Genomic DNA, 25,710 nt, shown 5'->3' on the forward strand with positions numbered 1-25,710 from the left:
AATCTGCACACCTCCATACCAAAACTGCTGTTTACCATATCGGTTTATTACTACAATCCCACAGGATAAAGCAAACACCTAATTATGCGATCACTCAATCACTCTTGTCAATGCCTCCACGTCTACATGAAGTGCCTACAAGCCAAAGCTCTGCCAAAGCTCTGCATTTCCCGCAACAGTGATTTTGCTGCATCCTCTTCTTCTGCATAGAAACTAGCTGACCAATCTGAATAGGCAGCATGCAGATTTCCACACAGTAGGGTCCTTCAAAAAAAAGAAGGAAAAATGTGTGCCATAGGTTAATTAACCCAACTAGCACACAAAGGCAGGCATACAATTATAAACCACCGTTCGTGTGAATGCAGGGGGCTTTAATGCATTCACTACAGATACAGCCACTTTGAAGCAAAGACGACAGGTCAAAAAAATGACCTGCGCCCCTGGAATAACTGGTGATTATGTATTTTAATAGACAGACAGCTGGATTACAATGCAGCAGTTGTACTGCAGTGGCCACTGCAACACCTGATGCTGAATAAACACGCAAGGGGCTGATTGTGATGTTTACCACTTCAAATAACAACTGAATGTCTGCAGAATGGACCTTGGTATATCTGTACAGGCCACTGGACTGCTTGTGTTGCATCACAGCAATAATTCCAGGTCTTTTTTATTTCAGTGCAAGTTCACCAAAGTGAATTGCCTTTCGTCGTCTTAATATAACGTCATGTATGTCTTTTGTCTCTTTTTTTCAGAGCCTTGAATAAGATGTCCATCATCTGTAGGTGTAGGCTCTCTCCTTGATCTCTACCAGCCCCACCCACTCAGGAGGTAATGGGGTTTGGCAGAGGTCAGACAAAGACTGAAGGCAGCCACAAAAACACAAATACACACAAACCCATCGTCACTGCTAACTCTATACAGCATATTATTCAGATTTGAGAAAATGTAAAACAAAGAAAAAAAACTGTTTGGATAGAGGAGCAGTAATCCAAAAACGGCTGCATATGTGACCACTGTATGATTTGCAACAAGTATATTGTTGCATATCCTGGGTTTTTTGAGATACACAAAAGCATTGTTCCCTTTTGAATCATGCATTAATGACTAATTACAGTTGTATTCATTAATGTTCCATTTTGTTAATTCTCCATGAAGTTGAAATTAAAGATATAGAATGATAAAGTCTGCTCAAAAAGCAGTTAGAGTAAAAAAAGAACTAACAAGTGAAGGATATAAACAAAATAGTAAATTATGTATGAATTTAATTAAAAAAAAAAAAAAAAAAGCAATCATCGTTTCCATTCTGTGGCACTGATAAATGCAGATAAAAGAGAAAATCAGCCATCATCCATCTCAGGTCAGTGAGTGTGAGCGAACACTGAAGGTGTAAAATGGCTGGTATGGCCATGTATCTGTCCCTGGGCTCAATGTGCGGCAGTCTGTCTGTACATACAGGACAAAGAACCCCGAAAAAGCCGTGTAATTATGCTAATATTAAATCTAAAGACAATTCAATTGTAAAATTGCCTTCTTCCGAGTGGGATCACTGCATATCTCTTTAACACATTTTCACTTAAATTGTGTTTTCTGCCGATGGTTTTGTGACACAGGTGATGACAACATATCAGACTGGAACGATTAAAATGTCTGCTGCTGCTGCAATTATCCAATTGAAGTGTGATATTCAGATCATGTCTCCAAAATAAAACCCAACTCAGTGAGCTTCTGCTGAGTCTAGGATGCAGGTTGCCAGGGTTGAAGAGAACAGGCTCTTTGTCTATAATTCATACAGCTTAATGGAATGGAGCAGTCTATCCTGTCACTGCATGTCTGCACTACAGCTCTTAACATAGAGCCAGAAAGAAGTGGGGGTGTGAAAATAAAATACTCCGTAAGTACTGTACACCATCCAACAAAGACCATGTGTGCACACAAAGATGCCTCTAAATCCGCAGACAACACAATACCCTGACAGAATAAGCCTTGTTTGAATCCAAGGTATAAATATTTCTGCTATAAACTGAACAAAAATATTTTTTTTGAATTAGAACAAAAACAATATGACCACAATCAGTTCTCACTAGTCTAAGCCAATGAATAATTAGAAATGCAAATTTGAATATTTGCAACTATGGCTTGAAGATGCTAGAAATTACCATTAACAGTTGTTTTTTTTGTTTTTTTTTAAATAATAAAAATGAAGGCATAATTCAGCCAATTTTGTTGGTTTAACTGCTATAGAACCCCCTCATCTACATCCTTTTAGATATACTGAGGGACAAAATGAAGCATAAGAGAAAATAAATTATGTATTCAAATCAAACATTTGAAAGATATTTTTTTATAAAATGTGATAACGAGAAATTAACACTTGCAGGATATTTCTAATGTATAACAAAAAGCACTATATAACTAACTGTGAATGGTTTAACATAAAGAGAAAAATATTTTTCCCCAGTGTGAAAGCAACACCACTGCTCAGTAAACTCTTCATTGTATTTATATTTATGTGTTGTAAACTCAGCAAACAACAATATTACACAATGAATGCTCCCCGTGGCTCTTAACAACCGCAGTCAATTTCCCCTCCATAAACAATCGAGCATCCCTTATGTTTCCTGTCGTTTATTGCTCTCATGAGTCAGATAAGCTACCAAATATATATATTTAAACCACTTTCCTGTGGATGTTGTCTCTTATCTTTCAGGTTTTTTCCCCCCAGCAATATGATTTATATGACACAGGAGTTTTGTTCGAACTAAATATCCAGAAGGCGTTTATGTCAAATAAAAAATACATTTGACTTTACCTCATAGAGTAAATACTGTTTCCTCCACTCAGGAGTGATGTGGGAGGAAAGATGTTCCGCGAATTTCATTTTGCCGGAATAAGTGTTCTCCTCACTCGCGTTAAATCCGTGAGCGGCTCTTCCTTTTCCCCGTCGACGCGACTTTTTTTTTCGTTCTGTCAGTTAACTTGCTCTCGGAACACGCGGTGCGTCAGCGGCGCAGCGCAGCGCACTCTGCTTCACTCCTCACACCACTTCTGACTCGTCCCGGTCGGTGTGCACTCCGAGCAGATCCCGTCCCGCATACTAACTCCACGGGAGGGACCACGGCAGTAGACAGCAGCTCCTCTTTCCTGAACAGGTGGTAGTTTCTCGGAACAGTTGAGAGTGAAAAAGCTCAGTGACTTTGCTCCGTCCCTCCCTGGGCACAGTGGGCAGGTCTGGGGACACTGCAGTCCGCCATCGCATTGAGCCACAGCGACGTGGTTGCGTCAGCAGAGCGCGCAGTGGAACCGCACCGGGCGGGCGGGCGTTGCTGGGACCTCCTGTGAAAGCAAGTGTTGCCAGTGCGGTCAGGGATCGTCTGTCCTTTTAATAAAAATACACCACTGACCATGAGCCTTTACTGCTTGTTGTGTCTGCACATTATAGTATAAGAGCGGATTCAATCCTGGGGTTAGACTCAAACTTACTGTCCATCACCACAGAGCCTCTAATACTATTAATAACAACAATACAATCATTACAACAATGTTTTTTTTCAACCAAATTAGTTGTATTTATATCTCTCTTATAATGACAATTCTTATCGTGCAGAGTTCATTCTTGAGTTATAGAACAGGATACTTAAAAGTAAACGTATTATGGTCTGGGTTGGAGCTATAGATGCCTATTAGGCCAGATTATTTTATTACATATTATTAAATGATCAGAAAGGAAATGGTTGAAAAAGGACTATATAAGTTATTTCATTTTAACTTCGTCAACTACATAGTTCCTTTTTAACAAAATACTACTTAATCTGAAGTAGTTAACAGATTACTTATCAATTGTCAATCGTTTTACAGTGAAACTCTTCTAAAGTCAGTACATGGAGGGGTGATCCTACATATTTAGATATAATAATATTTGATATCATATTCTTATAGGTGCTGCTTGGCTGAAGGAAAAAAGAGGACTTCGACTCAGGAGATATTTTATCCCATTATGCGGTTCAGTTGCAAAGGTAATTAGAGTCACTTTTAACCTTTAAAAGGTTAATAGTGTGAGTTTGAGCGGCAGAAAATGTAGAGCTTCGTTTTCGGTGTGTGAATGTCGAGACTGGCGCTAATTGCAGAGAAAGGACGGATGACGATCCATCACTTCATCACTTTTCCAACAGCAACATCTGTTGGCCAAACTGCGCTATTACATACTGTCTGTCACCCAAGTGCCAGATTTTACTTCAGGGATCAAGTAATCAAAAAACAACTACAAAAACAAAACTATACTCAGACGTGATAACGAAACATATTACGTTAACTGCGACAGTATCCCTTTACGTTTAATATTGAATATTTTGATGTGATAATTAAGTTCAGAACCAGATTTATTTTAAAAGGCTGTAGACAAGATAAGATATTATTATGACTGTATTCAGAATACAATGACATTGCTTCTGCCCTTCACAGTGGTATTAACATCCACACACAATTATGGCACATCATACAACTATTGCTACAAAATGTAAAGAAAGGAAACGGTAAAGATTTCAAATACTATGAGACAAACAGGGGACATTTAATGTTCAAAGAAATGTCAATAAACCGCTCTTTGACTCTTTTTTAATCACCACTGACAAAGAAATCTCACATCTCCCATCATACCATAAACAACAAAGCGCAACAAAACACTGTATTTTTTTTAACATAATTTGTTGGCTAATTTAAGAAATATTTCATAGTAGATAAAAACCTATATATAAACCGAGGTTTTGTTTTGTTGTTGTTGCTTAAAGACTTTTTCTTACAGAACATTGAAAACCGATGAGATGAATGCGACGGGAACCTTCTCGCTAGACGGTGATTTAGACGGGACTTTTAGTTGACCGTACCGCAGACGGACCAACGGTGGAATCAGTCCGACTGTCGCTGATTATCAACGATAACGTTCTAATAAGCGAAATAGCCGCTGAAATACTGAGCAAAAAAACCGGACTGCTAGTCTTTGTTTACGCTGAAGATTTTGCACACGGATCTACGGCGCTCGTCGTATCTGGCGACACGCTATAGACACCAATAACAATGGCTTCTGGGTCACCGTCGTCCTCACCGGACACTGCGACGGGCTCAGGTACAGACCCAGCTCGACCCGATACAGGGGAGCCCCTCGGCGGAGCAGGGTCAGACTCCGACTCGGATCTGGGTTTGGGGAAATTTGACTGCAGCGCCGCGGAGATGGGGGATCGACTGGAGGGCGAGGGGCTGGAGATGGATTTTGAGTCTGCAGCCGACCGCGTACGAGATCTGATTCAGACGGCCAGCAGGGACCAGCTGTTGTACCTGTATGCTCGCTATAAACAGGTGAGGGTCAGACTGAATGAAGTTGAGGTCAGTGTTGAGTCCTCACAACCTTGCGTCATGTGACTTTAGATGGAAGCCACATGCAGTGAAGACTCAGCACCCTTGTTTCAACACTGCCTCTTTTTAAAGATCACACAGGTCATAGCTGTATGTTGCCTTGTTGTTATCAAACCTCTTTAATCAGAGTCTTTTACGCTTTACAGGTCAAAGTGGGAAAGTGCAATACACAAAAACCTGGCTTTTTCGACTTTGAAGGACAGAGGAAATGGTATGTAGTTTTGTCACTTTGTTATTGGGGGTTGTTTTGTCATCACATTCCCTTATTTTTGTCACAATGGATGATTTCTTTTGTTCTTTGATCTGAGGTTTCTACAAACTTCTCTCTATTAAAAAGTTATTTTGGGGTGGCAGGTGTTCCTTACACAAACCCAGGGTTTAAGGACAGAGGATGTTGTATCATCTATAGATTGTACAGTTAACTTAAGCAAACTGTGATTTGTAAATTTGGTTATACAAATAAAACTGATTTGATTTGTACCGAAAATGCAAATGCACCAGATGTTTGTTCCGTGCAGTTTTACATAAACTGCTTTTCGTTCACTTCCAGAATACCCGAAGTAAATCGTATTCACAAAATTCAACTATGATTTAACATTTCAGTTTAACTGAAAATTCATACTGAAATGTCACTTTTTATCTTGCAGCTTTCATCCACGTTTAAAGACATTGTACTTCATTACAGTAGCTAGTGCAGATAAAAATGTCAATCTGTTCATTATACTTATGCTGATGATTACAGTGTTGATAATTGTGATGGTTTGTTATTACAGGCAAGCCTGGAAACAGCTTGGAGATATGGAAGCAGAGCAGGCAATGCAAGAGTACATTTCCTGTGTCAACGTGTTAGACCCTGAAGGCAGCACAAAGGTAATAATAACTGTCTCTGAAAAGTTAAAGCGGATTCTGGCAAATGCATATACTGTTGTTTGTTGTATCAAAAAGCAGTGCTTTTAATATTACTACTTGTATTATTATTAATTCTATTAGTAGTAGTAGTAACAGTCATAGTGACATGAGTATTTGTATTTCAGTGGTTTCCAAAATAAGTGTTATTCATTCATTCATTCATATTCTAAATAAAGAAAAAGTAAAATATTGACACACTTTTTTATGAGCAAGAACATGGAGGTATATTTGGATAAGACAGTGACTGGATTATTGTAATGTTTTTCAAGAAGCTTCAGACTTCCGTTATGCTAAACCTTTCCCTTGCCCACCATGACAAAAAAATTCCCATCTAACACTGTGTTTATTTAAAGCCACAGGTAGTATTTCAAATTAGCATACACAAAGTATTCAATTTACAGTATCTCTGATTCAGTTATTTTTGATCTTTTCAAATGCAATGCAGTGTTTTTGTCAATAGAGGTCAGTGTCACTGTCATTTTGTCTCAGCCCTTTTAGTGGCTCTTTATTCTCTACAAGTTGCATGAAAAATACATGAGGATGTTTTGTTGTCTTCCTCAATATCTGACTTTTGGAATATGAATAATGCAAGCAACTGCTAGAGTATGGCTTTTTGAGTCAGTGTGTACGCGTACATTGACACAAGAGAATTTGTTTACATCTCTACGCATGCCCGTGTGGAGTCAGTGGACTGCCAGGAGGGATGTGTTGCCATGGACAGGTTGTCCTTTGAGGCACAAGCATTCAGATATACAACAACAACTTTGTAATGTCTGCTTTGTTGGGAAGATTATTATTAATGGAACACAAAAAAAAAAACAAATGTATAACACATTTGTTTTTGCTCAAGGTTAGTGTAAATAAATGAATACATTTGCTTTCATTGAACAATGCCAAATGATTTCTGTGCATGATTACAGTGGCTATTATACGGGAAGTACTGTTCAGTTTTTAAGTGTCAGGTTTTAAGGAGCTATTCTCAAAGGATGATCTATAGTAGCCTAAGCCAGCTAAATCTGAAGTGAAGTTTACAGCAGCTGGCAACAATAGGTGTAAAGCACGGCATTTCTTCAAAATGTGTAGGCCAGGCAAAATAAAATGTATTTATTGTAAATTCACATTAATGTTTCACACCAACATTATTGTGTGTTGAGATGGTTGCTATTTGATTTGTATAGCATCATTGAATGTGTGTCTGACCCACAGTACCCACAGTACACAAAGTACACTTTTTTCTTTCCATTATCCTCCCATCTTTTCCTTGTTCTTTACCTCTAAAATACCTGCCTGTCCTCAGTTAATTTCCTCACCACTTTCTTTTCTTCTCTACCCCTTCACTCTTTTATTACCTCCATGCTTGCTCTTTTTTCTCTCTGTCTGTATTTATGTCACTTTTACAGTGCCACCATAAACCACATGTCCAATCCTGACACATCCTTTTGTCTGCGACCACACTCTGGGCAATACTCACTGACTCTGCCTCACAGCTGCACAATGCCAGAAAGAAGCTCAGCACACAGGCCAACAAATACACCAATGCCCCCCTGAAAAGAAGCTAATTGTATTAGTGTTAACAAAGCACCTTAGCATGGCTGTGGCGATTCTTTTGGAGGCACAGTTAAAATAGTGTAAGTACAAGTACATAGACAGAAAAGCAGGGGAGAGAATAATAGCCAGAATATGACCTCTGCTCTGTCTCAATTGTTGAGCAGACACTGGATTTTTATTACATTACACTGCAGAGGAGCAGGGCCAGTGCATCAGCGAATATTCTGAGTTTCTGAAGTGAATTAGGTTGAACCAAAAGTGCATGCACAGTTGTTTTGCTTCGCTTGTCATGTTCCTCCCTACTCCCCCTATTTTCTGAAATCAGATTTGTGTGGGTTCTTTTGTGAGTCAAGGTTGGTCAGTGAAGAATAGGCCGGGTAATAAAGTCTTGGCCGAACTGAATGTAATATGGAATTCCATGAATACACAAAAGATTAACAACAGTCACAAATTGAGGCGCAATATATTTAATGCTGTTCTCTTGCATGTTATTGCGTATTTATTGCTAGTGAGGTCATGTCTAAAGCCACAGAGAGTAGTATCCGAAAATTACAACATTTTGAACTTTATCTCTGTTGTGTGTGTTCCCTTTGTCAAGGCTATAGGGGGATTCTATAGGTAAAGCCTTTCATGGTGAATAGATTCATCGCTATTGTACTGCATTACGCACACAGAACAGCTTGGCCAGTGCCTATGTCCATGTAGGACAGAAACACAGGCTGCAGGTCTAAACCAAACTAGACTAGGTGTGTGGTGTGTGGTAATTTTGTTAACTGTGACTAACAGCTATGCATATTTTACCATTCCAAAGTTAACTATGTATGAGGTGAATGGTGAATATGTTTCTTTTATATCTGCATTTTTTTATTTGACAGGAAAGGGCACAGGGAGCAGAAAGGAGAAAAGGCTTCGGAGGAGCAGTCGTCAGCTCTCTATACCAAGAAGAGATGATCAGGTAATACACACACACACACACACATAGAGCTGGCAAGGGTTCTTGAACAGACTCAGCTTCTCCTCTAGTTGTAGATCTCTACTCATTTAACACATAGGTAAACTCAGTCTGAGTTTGGTATTGTTAACCAATGGTCCTGATGCTGTATCAGATTATATTCAACAGACCGTAAATGCAGTTAGTCCAGAGACGTCATACAGTTCTGATTTATGTTAATGAAACATTTCTCCATTTTCTTCTGCCTGGCAGACTTACTCAAGCTTAAAAACCTCATCTTCATTTCCATGAAAAAAGCTCTTTTGGTGATGAAAATGAGATGTGTGAATCCTGCAGGTTTTCCTCCTAAATGGCTGTGTGTGATTAGTATGCACGGTCTCGGGTAGAGCCAGGCAGAGTCTCTCCCCTTTTAATTACGTTACGATTTGGGGGGTAGTCCAGGGTGGTGATGAAGACAGGCTGGGTACAGCAGAGGGAGGCTGGTGCAGCAGGTTTCCCAGAACAGTGCTCCCTTTGGTGATATTCAGTTGCAGCTTTGCCCTGAGGGAAACTAGGATGGAGGAAATCATTACCACGGCATGTACACGCACCTATGCACACATGTGCATACATAAACATACACTTGCCTCTATACATCGAGGCAATTGCATCCAAATTCATGCACAGCCTGCTGGAACTGTCACAATCACTGCTCCGCTGCATTTCAATTTCCTCTCCCTCATACACACACACACACACACACACACTCACACAGACCCACTCCATATTAAAGAGCTAAGCACCTGTTAACCAGACAGAGAGTTAATTGCATTGCTCAGTGCTCATTTCAAGCTTAGAATGTGTGTGTGGTGTGTATATTGACAAAAGCAGGATTGGTTATCACTATTGTTGGCCGGCTGAGCTGATCAGCGTGTGACTGAGGAGGCTTTGAATGCTACATTTGTGATTTTCTCACCCACCTTGTAAAAGGAAACTGATAAACACTGGAGGCTTTGTTGTCCGTGCACTTTGCTGGAAGCCATTTCTGAGTTATTTGAGTTCTCATTGTTTTTCCTAGTTACATGGAGCTCAGCCATGTTGAGAGTGTTGACCAGGGTCCTATAGGAGATGGGATGACATATTGCCCAGGCATTTGTTCCAGTGTGTGTTTGTGCGTGATGGATGGTGTGGCCATGGTGTTGATCAGTGAAGCTCGGGGCAGGTAGATGAGTGTTCTCCACTACTGTGGCCAATTTAGCCTGATGGATGAAGGACATATCTGCCAGTACACTAGACTGGAAACACACGTGAGCTCATAACACACACACACACACACAAGCAATAGGGCTGGGCAATAATTCTTTAACAACATATATTGCAGTATATTAACTGATTTCTTTTACCTTCACTCAGGAAAACCAATCTTTATTTGCCTGACATTTCATGATGATTACCGATATTGACTGATTTAAAAATTCTGTATTGTGATAAAGTTTTTGGACATATTGCCCAGCTCTATATAGTAACCTTTATTTCTCCATTCAGTGCCATGCTTTTGTTAATAATCCACAGACCTCGCTGTAACAGTTTTCATCAGACCCTCTTTGTGCAGAAAAAACACCCATGGATAAAAACCTGACTATTTTTGTCAGTTATCACAATGTTTCCAAGACATTTCTTGAAAACATATGTAGCATGAGTTTATGGATTATTCACACCAGGAACCAAGCTCCATTCATATCTATTGTACATGTTAGGGGCAGAAATCTTGGAATATACACTATGTTTCAAAACCAGGGAATAAACTAAAACCTTAAATTATTCTATAGCATGGCTAAAAAATTGTGAAAACACAATAACCACAGTCTCAGATTGTTCGACTGCAGAGGTTTGGTTTGTTTAATATAGATCAATAAATATAATATTGGTGAATCTTCCCTGTAGGACCTAGGTTAGGTAAGGGCCAATGATGCTATAGAATGTAGTCATCAATAAACACAAACATTACAGATGACAAAAACATAGCTCATCACATATGCAGTATTCCCACGCGTCTCCTCCCAGGGGAACACCGACATAAGACGCGCACACAGACAACAGCTCTGATTATATATCTGTCTCTAATCACCTCCTGGCATTGGGGACTGGATTGAGTGCTGGTGGGAGGCAGGGTGCAGTGGTGGTGGTGGTGATGGCGACGGGGGGCTGCAGGGTGACTGGGAGCGAAAGGGTGAAATCTCATTTAGAGCTTTACGCCTTCCCCTCCCGCTTAACCAGGCTGGCCATTCATATTAATTGGATTTAGTGCTCTATTGTGTGACAGAGACCCCACATACCCGCCTCTGTACCACTCCCACACTGTAAGTCAGTCATCCTCAAGGCCAACCCCCCCCCCCCCCCCAGTTCTCGACTGTGACGCCTGCTAGCTCTGCCACACAATGTCCCACAGCGAACACCTGGGTCCTGCCACACAGGAGCCACTGTGGGATGTGGTCTTAACACTTGAGTGGTCAGATGTTTGACTTTTTTTTATTGTGCCCGTAATTTGTAATGAAGTGGTCTACAATTATAGGCAATTATCAGAACACAAGTGCTTATAATTGTCCTTTCAATAGCAATGCTAAACTGCTGTGGAGAACCCTTAAATAATCTATTTACTTATGTTATGAATTGAAAGCCGCAATAATAACAGGAGTAATACAACCAATGGTCAAATTGCATTCCAAGACCAACAGTTTGCTCATAGATTCACTGCAAGTTTCACTGCAAACAGCTCCGCTGCCTCACTAACATCACCATTTACAACTTAAAGCTCCACCCAAGGAAAATACACCTTCCCATTTTACTGTTTACTGTGAGATACAGCACCAAAATGAAGACTAACTGCAGATACAAAGTTCTTTAATGAACCTTTACACTTCCCTTTCTTCATCTTTTTTACCTGCATGCTTTCTCTCTCCTTCACTGTCATTCTGTGTCATTCTTCATCCCCCCCCCCCCCCCCCCCCCTCTCTCTCTCTCTCTCTCTCTCTCTCTCTCTCTCTCTCTCTCTCTCTCTCTCTCTCTCTCTCTGCTGCTTCCTTATCAGCCTGTGATGAATCATGAATAACTCATTATTCTTTTTTCATGGCCAGGTTATGTATGAGCACGATAATTTACATACTCCTGATTACCAGCTCTATGTTTATTCATGAATCTTCATGCTGAGCCACACCCACTTCCTTGTCTGATGGCCACAGTGACCCCAAGTGTCCCTGATGTGTGGCCACCATCCATCTACCCTGGCAGCTAATCAATACTGTAGCTCATCAGTCTTTCGTCAATGGTCAAACGGGACTGGCCTGATGGCCACATGGCACATGGTCTCCTATATAAAGCACACAAAAATATAAATGAACAAATGATGTTGTGTAGGGTTATATAATATACACAATCACAAAATTAGATTAGATATGAATATATATATATATATATGTCATGCAAGTCACACCTATACACATGTATACACATGGACCACACACAAACAAATGGTTAATGAGGCTCCTATATAGCTCTGGACATCATGTGCACCATGTTGGCAGGAAAAGCTTCTGAGAAATAAATGACACCAGTGCCAGTTTCAAGGTTAAAGGTTTTACCGCACACTTTAAATCCATGGAATTTAAGCATTATATCACAGAACCTGACAGACTGGATGTATGTGATCCTTACAATTCTGATGTCCTTTCCCCTGATCCTACTTCAGAGAATGCTTATCGCATAAAATAAGCATGTAAAATAAGCAAGACTTTTAATTTAATATGAGTTTCAGTACCTGATATGAAGTGATCACTCTCAGCGTAGAGTTCCACTAAAAGTAACGGTTTATTTTTCTCTCCCTCCCTCTCTTTTTCTCTCTTTTCCCTCTGTGAATTTCTGTGTCACTCAGGGAAGAGGATAAGAACATCTTCGACTATTGCAGAGAAAACAACATCGACCACATCACTAAGGCCATCACCTCCCAGAAAGTGGATGTCAATACTAAAGACGAGGAGGTAACTCCAACACACAGTGTTTAAAGATATGCAAAGTGAAACTGTGCCAGTGCAATGAGAAATGCAGTGGTGTTGATGTACAATATTGAAGTAGAATAGGGCAGCCAGCCTTTCACTACAGGAGTCATGTTCTACTCCCAACATCAAGAAAACATTTATCCTTCTGAACTGTCCAGCTCTTGAGTTACTCTCCTCTACTCTGACCTTTTGTGCAAGAGGGCAGGTGAAAATAGAGAAGTATCAGGAAAAATTCAGGTCACTGGAGAGTGTTGTTTGTGTACTCATTACACAAGCATTGTAATGATCTAAAACCACAAACATGTGGGAACCACTCCACTGGTTGAAGGTATAAAGTGTGCAAACAATTTTTACTATAATTTTGAGTTTTTTTTTCCTGATTGACCCCTGAAATTCACTCATCTGTCGTTGATTCGTTATCAACCGGCAATGGCTCACTCCCATGCCTGTCTGTCACCACAGCTGTTCTCCAGATAAGCTGGCAGTTGACTGGTGAGTTCCCAGTCACAGAGCAGATGGTTGATGGTCCTCAGCAGCAGAAAAACTTTGTCCTGTACTGTTGTCATGAGTTCACCTGCAGTGCTGACTGCTCAACAGCAGAGGGCAATAGTGAAGTTTCTCTTCAGCGGTGAGGCCTGGTCTGCTTCTGTAGCTCACAGAGACAGACACAGAAAGAGGCTCTGTATCAGTAGATACCCAACGTGTCATTATGTTATGTTTTTAATTTTAATGAATTGCTTACTTATTCAGATTGTACTTGTGTATATTTCCTGGTGCATTTGCTTAAATATTGTAAACCTATTTACCTAAAATAAAAATAAAAAATACCTTTGCATGTATAATCAAATAACAGTGAACACTAACACAAAATCAAAGGTTCAGGTAAGTACAATAGTTTTTTTTACATGGAGCCAAAAAGGGTCATTGTTGATTAACATAAAAATAACAGGATACAGTGTGTTCTTCTGTATGATATGTAAAATAATGTCCTTCTCAAAGTCACTACTGATGATGTCAGATTATACTGTGTATTGAGCTGTGTATGTAGTAATTACGTCACATGTTTTCACATAAAATTCACTGGATGCTTTGTTATTTTCTTCCAAAGATATAGGACATTGTAGAACAATACAATATTCACATTTCTACCTATACATTTCGCATTTCTTTTCTGTTGCATGTTTATCAGATATTCAACACATCTGCATGTTTTTGTGTATGCCTCTGCACACAGCAGAGGCATACACAAAGGCAGAGGAGTTGGCCAAATTATTTTCAAATAAGGAGAATGGAGACAGTTCCTTACTCATAGAAGTTCTTTCTTATATCAGGTTTTACCTTCCATGTTTCGGTTCTGGCTATTTCTTCTCAGTGTTCACTATTCTAAATGTCACTGCCAGCTCAAACTAAAGTTTTTGTAAATGTGTTTTCAAGATTGAAGGCTTCATTTTTGCATTTGACACATTCAGGCTCTTGTTAATGCACGCAGTGTCTTGTTGGAAGTCAGGTCTTCTGTGTAAATGTGACGAGCAGTCAACAGCAGCACACCTGCAAGAGAGCAGGAGAGTGTGTGAGAGAGAGCGACATAACAATTTGTTGTTATTCTGTCCTGGCTCATAACTATCCATTTTAACGTGCAGCTGTGGGAATCACTATCATATGCGTAACAGAAATGGACTCGGCAGGTTTGCTTTACCTAATTGGCCTTACTGAAAAATGAGCGTCTTAGACCACAGGAGAGGATGCATGTGTATCTTTCTACTTGTATATCCATCTTTGTGAGGACCAGTTTTAGACCTTTCCGTGTTTGGCAAGGGAAAGCAGCATATCATTAAAAGAGTGTGTGTGTGTGTGTGTTGAGCGCCGGCACACACGCAGGTTTCTGTATTGTTATTCTCTGCAGGCACCTTACATCTGAAAAGAGAGTGCTAGAGAGAGAGCAGCGCACATATTGTTTCTCATGGATTCCATGGTTTCTGTGGAACTGTTGGTCTGAAGTTCTCAGTGGCTGCACAACTAATCACACAAGGCATAATGACAAAAACAGATATGACATTTTAAACAATAAAGACCGTTTTAAAAATTCCATAGCTGTTACATGTTTAGTCAAACTTTTCTACAAAGTTGTGCTTTTTACAACACACCTAGTGCTTTGGTCTCTCACTGTGTGCACTTGTGTGTTTGTAGGGCCGGGCTCTCCTGCACTGGGCCTGTGACAGAGGACACAAGGAGCTGGTGTCTGTATTACTGCAGCACAAAGCAGATATCAACAGTCAGGTGAGCGGTATGTCTGTCCGTCTTTCTTCAGGTACATCGTAAAACTAAATTATAGTTTATAGAGACTTTCAACCTCTACGGTGTTAAATACTGAATAAATAGACAGAATATTATATATTGTGGCATGAGAGTATCTTCTTTCCCATAAGTTCTAGGAGGCTGTGCACAAAGAGGTCCAAGTTCCCAATCACATTTGAAACACCGTAATCAAAGAATGAGAGTGTCCTCGTAACCGGTCTCCCAAAAGTGTTTGTTATTAAAGTCCACTTTTGTAACTGCACAACATTCAGTACTTGATTGTGATTTTTTTTTTTGTGACTAAATGTTAGGTTTATGCAGTATAATGTCTTTGCTTTTTTGCCAAAAGTTGCTACAGAATACGTTTGAGGTCAGTTTCAGTGTAGATGAGCAGGTGTCATCAGTGTTTGGAGTATATGAAGTCAGAGGCAGGAGACGGTACTCAACACATGAGTGAACCCAAAGCAAACAGTGACATCTTCAGCACCCCCCACTCTTGTCTATCTCCATCCCTTCCAGAAGGTCACCTTTAATTCACTTTATGCCAGAGACAAATCCCCCAGGGCTTTAACAGACACAGTTAGCTGGTAGCTAGCTCTAGTGTTTACTCTTTGCAAGGTTTAGCTGCATCCAGGAGGCTTTAGCTTTGGTGGTAAGCTGGCTCAGCTGCACATCGGAGAAATTACTCCTCTTCCCTGCCCAGCGGCACTACATAGTGTAGTTCACGGGGCTGCACACTAAAGCTTTAACTGTACGGCTGAATCAATTGGAAGTAATCAGGCAAATTGTTTTACGTTGCACAACCCACATAATCAGGACATTTCACAAATGACTTTCTCTTTTGTTGTCATGCGCGGCCTCTTTTGTTGTGAATGCAGCAGGGAGGGGGTCTGGATTTGTGGCGAATGGTTCATAAAAGACTTAACTGTGGAATAACTATGAAACACTTCACTGATGATTTAAAGCCATATCAAGATAATAACAGAAGAGCAGGATTGATGTATAGTTTTTTTTTTCCTTTGCTAAGGTGTAGAGTAATGGCAGTCATGTATCTATCGTTTCATTTTGAATTATATAGAAATTTAAAATGCCAAGAGTTTTCAGCGAACATTAGTTTTTGGCCAGGAAGTGACACTGGATGGCTGAATTAAGACTTCTAATTTATTGCTCGAGCACCTTTGTGAGATTCTACTTCATTCTGTATCAAAAAGCATTCAGGGAAGCAGTCCAATGTTTCTTTTCTATATATCATTTGTTATAAAGCAAACAGTGAGAGGATTAAAAAAAACGTCAAGAATTTGGATGGATTTAAAAAATTTTAATATTATCCCAGTGCTGCTTTTGTTGTTTATCAAATATGCCTAAGTAAGTGCCCGAGAGGTCAGGCTTTTGCAGCCAGTCAGGGCAGAGACATGACCTGAATTGATGCATTCAGACTCTCAGGACCTTTCCGCCTGTCTAGCTGGTGTCACAGGAAGCTGGCCATGGAGTAGACTGGATATTAAAGAAACTGGACTTCTGCAGCAGTTTCTGGTGGCAGATTTATGAGGTGGCACTGAGGTGGCCGAGAAAAAAATATAGTCGGCTAAATCACATCACTCAGTTGCAATGCCAAATTATCTCACTATGTAAAGCTTACAGAATGATATGCCTCTCATTAGAACTCACTTGAACATCCTTTTGTTTATTTTTCTTGTTGAATGAACGATGAAAAGAAGAGAAGGAGTATACCAACTTAGTTATATTGAAGCTTGATTTAAAAAAAAGAAAAAGTAGTTTTATGTATCTGTCCTTTTTGTCCATGGCCCCTTTTCCCATGAAACAAAGTGTATTAGAGGTTATATGTGTTCATGAGAAGAATAGAGGAATGTCTGAGTTGTTTGCAGGCTATTAGAGCAACCAGTAATCTCTCTTGACCTCTACCAACTGCTGTGCACCCAGTAAATAAAGATCAAACATGATTTATGCTTAATTTGTTGATTAAAAAGGGGAGGGGGACGCGAGAGTTAAAACAAAAAGTATTATTTGCTTGGCAGAGGAGGAAAATCATTTGAAATTAATCAACTGATTGTTTTAGTGAATTGTTCCCAAACCCTGGTAACTTGCATTAAAGGCTTGTTTGATAGTTAATCCTGGATCAAGGAAGGATGGGACTACAATAGGTAGCTGTGTGTGTTTGAATACACAGATCACAGCCCTGCCACCTGCCAACTGTATATCAGGCCCCGGTGTTGGTACTGTACATTAACTCCCCCTCAAACCCTCCCCACTGTATCACTGCTCCCTCAGCTGATTCGCTCAGTGAATGTGGGGCAGACGGTACCAACTGGGAAAGATGACAATAAAACCCCATTTAATGTAATAACAGAATGAAGGCTGCAACCCTGGACTTGTGTTTTCTGTGTGTTAGAATGGATTTAAGAGGAATGGATTTAAGTTTTGGAGATTCCTTCATATCAGGTCAATAGTGGGGAAAAAGCTCTAACAGTAGAATTTGTTTAAACTGTAATAATATGAATGTTTTCTGGACTTCAGGAGTTTGTGTCAAATGTTTGAGTAATGACCAAATGATTTGATTAACAAAAATGAAATTTCCTCACATAATTTACTTTATCTTTTTGTTGGATTATTCCCAATTTAGACAAAAACAATTCACATTCAGCAGCCATTGTAGTAGTACATTTAATTTAACATTTCATTATTGTCATATTTCAGTTTTCTCTTAACCCTCTTCTGTGGCCATCAACAGTTTAATTTCAGAAAAGAAACTCTTCTGATGCTGCCTTGTGTTAAGATAAAATGAAGCACTGATATGTTCTTTATTTTGAATAAATGTTTATTATAAATAGTTCAGTGAAAAATATTTTACAGCTAGATTAAATGTTCCTACATGAGCTACTATGGATTACCGTAGCAATTACATGGTATATATATATATAATGATGTTATAGTTTTAGTTCCCATTTTTTAAGTTCAATAACGCCACACATTGAATTAATCAATGTATTTTGATAAAGGTTGCTGGACTGCTTAAATACTAGTTAGGGTTAAGTGTTCAGTCACTCCACATGAGGGTTGCTGAAGCCAATCCCACCTGACATAGGGTGAAAGGCGAGGAACATCCTGGACAAGTCACCAGCCCATCACAGGGCCAACAGAGGAACAACCATTCACTCTCACATTCACACCTATGATCAGTTTAGGATGTCCAATTAACCTCTGCATGTTTTTGGACTGTGGGAGGAAACCGGAGAACCCGGAGGAAACCCACATGCAAGGGGGAGAACATGTATTTTTTTGAGAAATGTGAAGAATCACAAGAATTTGGAGATTTGGGTTAAGATGCTTATTTGTACGTAATTAGATATAGCATAGTATGTTATTTCAGTGGTCTAGTCAGTGTGTGTGTGTGTGTGTCTCCACAGTCCCTGTGGTCATTGTCTTTCCAGACGCTCTAATCCCACACCCCAAATCTACAATAAGTCTCATCCCACACACATACTCAACTTTTGACACTCCCAGCAAACCGTTTGGTTGCCATGGAAATACATTTATATAAAGGATGTTCCCATTTGTGGAAACTGGCGTGGAAAAGGCAGGGCTTTGTCCCAAAGGTGTTTTTCAGACTACAACAATTGTCAGGAATGGCCGAGAGTAAATTCATACAATGTCTGACTTAAAGTGATTACTCACAGGGTAAGTGACAGAAGCAGGATTAGGCTGACAAAGAGGATGGAAAGGTGAGATGCAGGTTGGTACAACCCAAACACAATGGTAGGACGGAAACGTAGCTAAGGCCTTAAGTTGGAAGCGGTGATAATTGAAATAAGAAATGCAGGTTTGAAGCACATGGCCACAACTCACATGCTTTTAATAGATCCACTTTTATTTTTTTTTTTTGCTTTTCTATTTGTCTTTCTCTTTCTTCACTCCTCATCACTCTCTCTCTCCCCCCCCCCCAAGCTCCCATCCTCTTTGCTCCATCCGTCCCTGCCGCTGCCTCTACTTTGTATTAAAACAACATGATCCATGAGGCGGGGAGGGCAACTCGCAGCACCGCTAATTCTAATTAATCCAGCGTGGTAGCACGGCCACTGCAGGCCCCAAGCGCTCCCAGTCTATCAGATAGAAATTCATAACTTAATTGAGGTCAGAGCCTCGAGTAGCAGAACAAAAGTCTCCAGCCAGGACCAGCTAGATCAATAGTAATAAATATCTGACTGGGCAGCCTATAACTGGTGGCTAGAGAGCACACAACAAGTCTTTATACACATGGTCTGCATGTGCATCCCACAGTGTTGTCTGGGGAGAGTTTGGATTTGGGACAAAGTCAGAGACAACATGGTGGACTTTTAAAGGCATAGTCCTTCTGCAAGGGTATGGACCCATGGATGTGTGAGTGGTGTGGGTGGATTTATCTACATAATGGAGGAAAATAATGAATTCATGACTTTTATGACTGATTCAAAAATAAGTCGGACTGTGATACCTTTATTGTGAGATTTTGTGAACATAATGAATAGATAGATACAATGGTGGATTCTAACCATTTCCTTCATTCATTTTGGTTAGTTATTATTTATAACTGAACAACATGATTCCACACATTTAATTAAGTGTTTAAAGACTGATGCCATGAGGAGGTAACACCTTGGACTTCTCCTTAGCACTTCAACTTTATTCATTTTTCAATAAAGGAAAGAATCTGTTTGCTTATTTGACTGTAGACGTTGTTGAAATTGCCCATTATATTTGTTTTTCAAGGAAACAAATTGTAAAATAAACATCTCATTTAAGAAACCCAAAGTGGTTTACCAGATTGTTTGAGAATCTATTGTTGGAAACCACAGAAAGCCTCCAATTTGTGGAGGTATAACTGGAGAATATCTGGAATTTTTGCTTGGGAAATTATTTAACAAGAAATCCTATCAAAAAATTCAAACTGTTTTGCCATTCAGTAGAATAATTGATTATATGATGTTTTATTAGTTTTTTCTTTTAATGTTCAATATCTTATTCAAGTCACTGCTGAAGATAACACCTCACACTTTTTCCTATAGGTTTATCGTCTAGTTTGCCTTAGTGCTGCAACGATTATTCGATTAATTTATGATTAATTGATTAGTAAATTAATTGTTAACTATTTTGATAATTGGTTAATTGGTTTGAGTGTTTTTCAATAATTATAAGCAGTTTTCTGATTTTTCAGCTTCTTAAATGTGAATATTTTCTGGTTTCATTGCTTCATATAACAAAGAAATCATTCAAAATGAATCATTTTGGTTTGTGGACAAAGCAATACATCATCATTTCCAGGTTTTGGAAACACTGATCAACATTTTTCAACACTTTATGGATTAAACAAGTTCTCAATTAATCAAGAAAATAATAGACCGATTCAAATTATTATTATTTGCAGCCCTAGTTCATGCATGTCTGTGTCAAATTAATGAAAAAAGAAAAGCATTTATAAAACACCTGACTCTTGCATTATTATGAACCACTGCAGTTACCAAATATCAAAGGTTTTCTCAAAGTGTTTCACAGAGCTTCTCAAACAACGTTTTCTCGGTTTATGCCAAAGTCACAGCTCACAAATCAAGCGCGTCAGAGTACATTTCCCTTTTTAATCAAACTGAACAAATCAAAAGCATTACCATCTGTTCACGCACATTTTTCATGAAAAGGCAAAGTAAACCAGCATCAGTATTTATAACATTTTCTTGCTGAAGCCGTTACAGTCAGTAAAAGTCATTAATATTCGCAACTTTGTAATGCAGATTCTGAAGACACTAGAGCTTATTGCAGTGAAGCTCGGCCAGTGGTTGTAGCAAACAAAGAACACTGAAGCCTCTCGTCTGTGTCCTCTACTACCTGTGTGTTGTGTGATCACAGTGGTGAACACACACACACACACACACAAACATGCACTCCATGGGGGCTGATTGAAATTCTCTGGTGGAGGCATTATTACACATTTGTATCCCTCCCCTTTCCCAGCAATGCCTCCTATAACTAATGGCTCGGTCTACCCAGTCATAACAAATATTCAGCCAGATTTGTCATAATTGTGTGTGTGTGTTTGTGTGTGTGTGTGTGTGTGTATTGTACAACCTATCCCCTGAATGTATGGGGTCTTAAAAAAGAAACGGCTGGGAGGTGGGAAAGGGAGGTGAAGGAATGCATTGTGAATTCAAATCATATAATGGAGTACAAAGAAAGATGGAAGGATAGAGTAAACAAAGGCATGAGGTAGACGTATACAATTATAGATCTCAATTTGCCTTTCTGATCACATCTCTGTAATAACAGCATTGTTGCATATCAGTCAGCCTGTATTATAAGTGTTTTATATGATTTATTTATTTATTTGCGGGGTGAAACGTCGGATTCTTCTTTTCAAGGGTTATTTACCTTGATGATGATGATTTAAACATATACATAAAATACAAACAACAACAAACAAAACATGTAAACAAGCGTCAACAAAAGACCAAGCAATAACTCAAACTAAGTTCTCCATGTTCAAAAGGGAGTGGGAAGAAGTCGAAACTTTATAACTTTATAAATACGATATTTATAAATACAAAACTGCTCATAACATATAAACTATATATATGGTTTTATCCTGTGACGGCACAAGGATTTGTTGCTCCTAAATGTCCTAAATCTTCATATTGTATGATACAGTATGTGCATGTGTTTTTTTAAGCTTTTTAGTGTAAACAATATAATCACATAATTATTAATCTATGTGCTGTATTTGTTAGATATTAGTTGTTTGTCTATAAAATAATGTCAGTTTCCCAGAATCCAAGGAGATGTCTTTTAAATGTACTGCAGAATTCTTGAGTTTGCAATATTAAAGCAGCAAATGAGTTCACTGGAGAAGCTGGGACGAGCCAGTATTTGACCCACATGAGTTGGCACTTGTCAAAACAGTTGCACCATCAAATGTCTGCTTATTGATTAATTGAGTAATCAATTTCTATCTAATCAGAGCACACCTTGATAAAGTTTATGCACACGCATCAAATTTGCCATAGCCACCGCACACAGCACTTGACACTTTATAAGCCTCACTGTGAGCTGTTCTTATGGGACACATATTTAGTACGCGCCGCACATTAGCTGGACTCGGTGAAATGAAAACTGTTGCTGTGCTGTGTTAAAAAGGCCTATCGGACACACAGATACAGTTATGAATCTGTAATATGAGCACTCAAAAAGGAGCTCGCAACTTGACAGTAATAGTGCAGCCTAAAGAGCCATTCAAGCAGGTAACGGTCCTCTTTGCCATCATCAGCTGTTGTTTCTTTCTTATTGGCCACTCACTGGGCCTTGCCTACACTCAACTATTTGATTTCCATCGTTCTTAACCATCCACATAAATTGTCAGGAGCATTAAAGCTGTCCTCGACCGTTTCAGACAGAAGGGGGGTGGGGAGAGAATAAGAGAGTGAGAGCTGGATACAGACAGTGAGGGGAGGGGACAAGGGGGTGAGGAGAGAGAATAAACAAAGTAAGTGTTCTGCCTTCCATCAGTCTCCCGCAGTACTCAGCTTTATGAGTCCCTCACTCCAAATGCCTCAGCTGCAGCCCCTGCTGCCTGGCCATTGATTTTCATATTACACTCTTTTATATATTTATTTATATCATATATTTCTTTTTAAACATCATCGATGAGGCGACGGAGGACAGACGGGACCTCTGGCGATGTTAATACTCAGCCTAAACCTTATCCTCCTCTCTGATGGCCTTAATGGAGGCTAAGGTGTCCCGCGGGAACAAGCAAGCTTGGCGACATTGTGAGGGGAGGGGAGGGGAGTGGGGAAGGAAAGACGGTGTGCAGGAAAGGAACAGGAGCGCAAATTAAGGGACGGTGAATTGGGGAAATGAGGGAACGACAGGAGGTCAGTTTTGACAAAGTCTTCTTTGTATGGACACCAGATTCATTCTAGGTTTTTCCCCACACACATTGATGCTCCCGATGGCAACTAGGGAAACAAACGGAAAGGGGGGATCACCCCAGCACCTGAAGGACACTCCTCGGAGGTGTGAGGAGCAGTGAGCTTGGAGTCAGGCTAATGACCATGGGTGGCAGTGCTCACACGCTGAGTGGCAAGGTTACCTCTCTCTGCTCAGAGGAGACCTCGATTCAATTAGTGCTGGCCCCAGTCTCTAGATCCTTTTAACAAAGTGTGCGGGCCTTTCCAAAGCACATGTTGTTGGCTAAACACAAACAGGACCATATATGTAAACATAAGCTCATGTGCAAGGTCAGCCCTGTCTTTACATCAAGATTTCAGGTATTGTTTATTGTAAAGGCTTGAGTGCATCAGTTTCATGTTGCATTAACATTACTTACATTTCCCAAACCATGTCTTTAAATTTATTTTTTGATCCTTTATTATAAAACCTACCACCTATTTATCTTGAAATCAGTACGGGCAATACATTTTTTCATCAGGAAAGTTTCCAGTATCTACTGCATTTTGCAATTTTACTTGCCTCTGTGAAGTGATTAAAATCTTGCTTCTGACTTTGTCCCCCCACAGGATAATGTTTGCCAAATTTGACTGATGAGAAACGTTGCTACGTGTTTAAAAATGAGGGTTCTGAAAACACACTCATATTGGTCTACTTGCTTAAGTGGGTACACAAGTGTGGGAATGTCACTTTTCATTAGTGTTTGTCCAGAATATACTGTAAATGTAAACACACTGTTTCCTGTTCAAAAAAACCTGTAGAGAAGTGACTGTGTTTACCTGCTCGTACCTAAAGCATGTGTGCAAGTGTGTGTCCAGTTCTGTACTGCCACACACAACCTATTCACTTCAGTTGGGACCAAAGTCCACAAACATTGCTGTAAAAAAATCAAACCACCAACCAGTTTAATGACCTGTTACTGTACACAAACACAGAGCAGGTTTAGCTACAGTCGATAAGATTTGTGTGTTCGTTTGTCCACTTAGGTGCACCATACTATAAAAATGCAAACATTTTTGATTTATACAAAATATGAAGCATATGTTGTTGTTGTTTTTTCTACTGAACAGGTGAAGCTTGGTTAACGCTTCAGCTTTTTGTTGTTGAGTTTATGCTGTTGCATAGTCCGTGTGGATTTATGTGATAAAAACTATCATCTGTGAAGTGTGTGGAACTTGAAGGAACGTTGTGAAGGACGTCTGGTCCAGGATGTCGACCATTGTTTCCTTAACCTTTTATATGAAAGCACTCATTTGTGCAATATATAACATTTCTGACATTTTTAATATGGCATTTATACACCTAATATTATTTTGAATAGGTAAACCAACCATTTCCAAAGGATTCACTATAATACCTGTTTCAGTAAAGGGCTTATAGATTCTACAAATGTATTTGGTGACTCAAAATAATCTCCCAGTAGTGATCTGTGGGTTATCCCAGTCTGTGGGAGTGACTGGTGAACTCTGTGCCTCAGTAGCTGCTCTGGTTACAGATATGAGACCCAGTGACGGAAGGTCTTTCTCTTCTCCATCTTGCAAAGATCTGTGCTCTGCTTTCTGATTGATGGCACCTGCTCATCATAATGCTATCCACTGGAATCTGCATACCAATGATCCCAGTCGCTTATCGATTCGCCCCCATCTTCCCAACACACACCCTTGAGACTGATACATACACACATCCCTTCTCTCGCTCTCGCCCCCTCTCTCCCTCCCCCCGACTACTGTCATTATAAAAGTCAGCAGCTGCTGCATGCATTGATCATAAATCATAATTGCTTGTCCATTTTTCCCCACTTGTTTAATGTTGCTGTCAGGGACAGAAGGAGGGGGAGAAAAGGGGGAGGCGGGGGAAATATGAGGGGGGGAGAGAGAGAGAGAGAGAAAAAAAGCAAAGGAAAGTTTAGTCACAAACAGAAAGATGAGAAATAAAAAGAGAAATGACTGACGGATGGAGAAGCAGAGTGTTTGAGAAAGAGAATAAGTAACGGTGGGAAATGAATAGATGCAGTTGTGTGGAAGGCTTTTTAATTTTTTAAGGTAAATTCTAAAGGAAGATGACATCTATAATCAAATATCTGTGTATATATATATATATATATATATATATATATATACATATATATCTGTTTATATATGTGTATATATATATATATATATATATATATATATATATATATATATATATATATACATATACACATATGCATACCTAAGCACTTGCACGATTTCTACCAAGGTTGTCCCAGCCAAACCCGACCAAACCCCAATAGCATATACTGTATCGTTTGTCCAAAACTGTCAGACCAGTATGCACAGAACAGGTATTCACGGTCTAATAGAATGAACTGTAGTATAGGACACCACAGCATTAAGCTGTTGCATTATTGCAACAGCTTTTTAAAATAATCAATTATATCTCATTACTGGAAGATTTTGAAGCAATATCTCACCCTCGATTGAAGCCCTCCATATGTTGTGTTGCTTGGCCAAGATGAATGCCAATCATCCTCACTAAGGTCTTATTTGTATACAGTGATTATATTAATTTTTCAGAATGGTTGTCGTGATGATT

General features: G+C 39.5%; 2 protein-coding genes across 3 annotated transcripts in view; one reads left to right on the plus strand and one right to left on the minus strand.

Moving 5' to 3' along the window:
- The window catches only part of xpr1a (xenotropic and polytropic retrovirus receptor 1a), a 58,019-nt gene extending 54,726 nt beyond the window's left edge, over window positions 1-3,293 (minus strand). Inside the window, exon 1 of the mRNA XM_058638945.1 lies at window positions 2,813-3,293. Coding sequence (XP_058494928.1) covers window positions 2,813-2,881 — 69 coding nt within the window. The 5' untranslated portion in view covers window positions 2,882-3,293. The remainder of the gene's footprint in view (window positions 1-2,812) is intronic.
- Window positions 3,294-4,867: 1,574 nt separating this feature from the next.
- Window positions 4,868-25,710, plus strand: part of acbd6 (acyl-CoA binding domain containing 6) — a 28,765-nt gene continuing 7,922 nt past the window's right edge. Inside the window, exons 1-6 of one of the 2 annotated variants that reach the window (XM_058639137.1) lie at window positions 4,868-5,352; window positions 5,556-5,620; window positions 6,183-6,279; window positions 8,742-8,821; window positions 12,726-12,831; window positions 15,037-15,133. In XM_058639137.1, coding sequence (XP_058495120.1) covers window positions 5,074-5,352; window positions 5,556-5,620; window positions 6,183-6,279; window positions 8,742-8,821; window positions 12,726-12,831; window positions 15,037-15,133 — 724 coding nt within the window. In that variant the 5' untranslated portion in view covers window positions 4,868-5,073. The remainder of the gene's footprint in view (window positions 5,353-5,555; window positions 5,621-6,182; window positions 6,280-8,741; window positions 8,822-12,725; window positions 12,832-15,036; window positions 15,134-25,710) is intronic. The other variant, XM_058639136.1, reaches the window with a different exon arrangement.

The sequence above is a fragment of the Solea solea genome, chromosome 9, assembly GCF_958295425.1.
Source record: "Solea solea chromosome 9, fSolSol10.1, whole genome shotgun sequence".
NCBI classification, from domain to species: Eukaryota; Metazoa; Chordata; class Actinopteri; order Pleuronectiformes; family Soleidae; genus Solea; species Solea solea.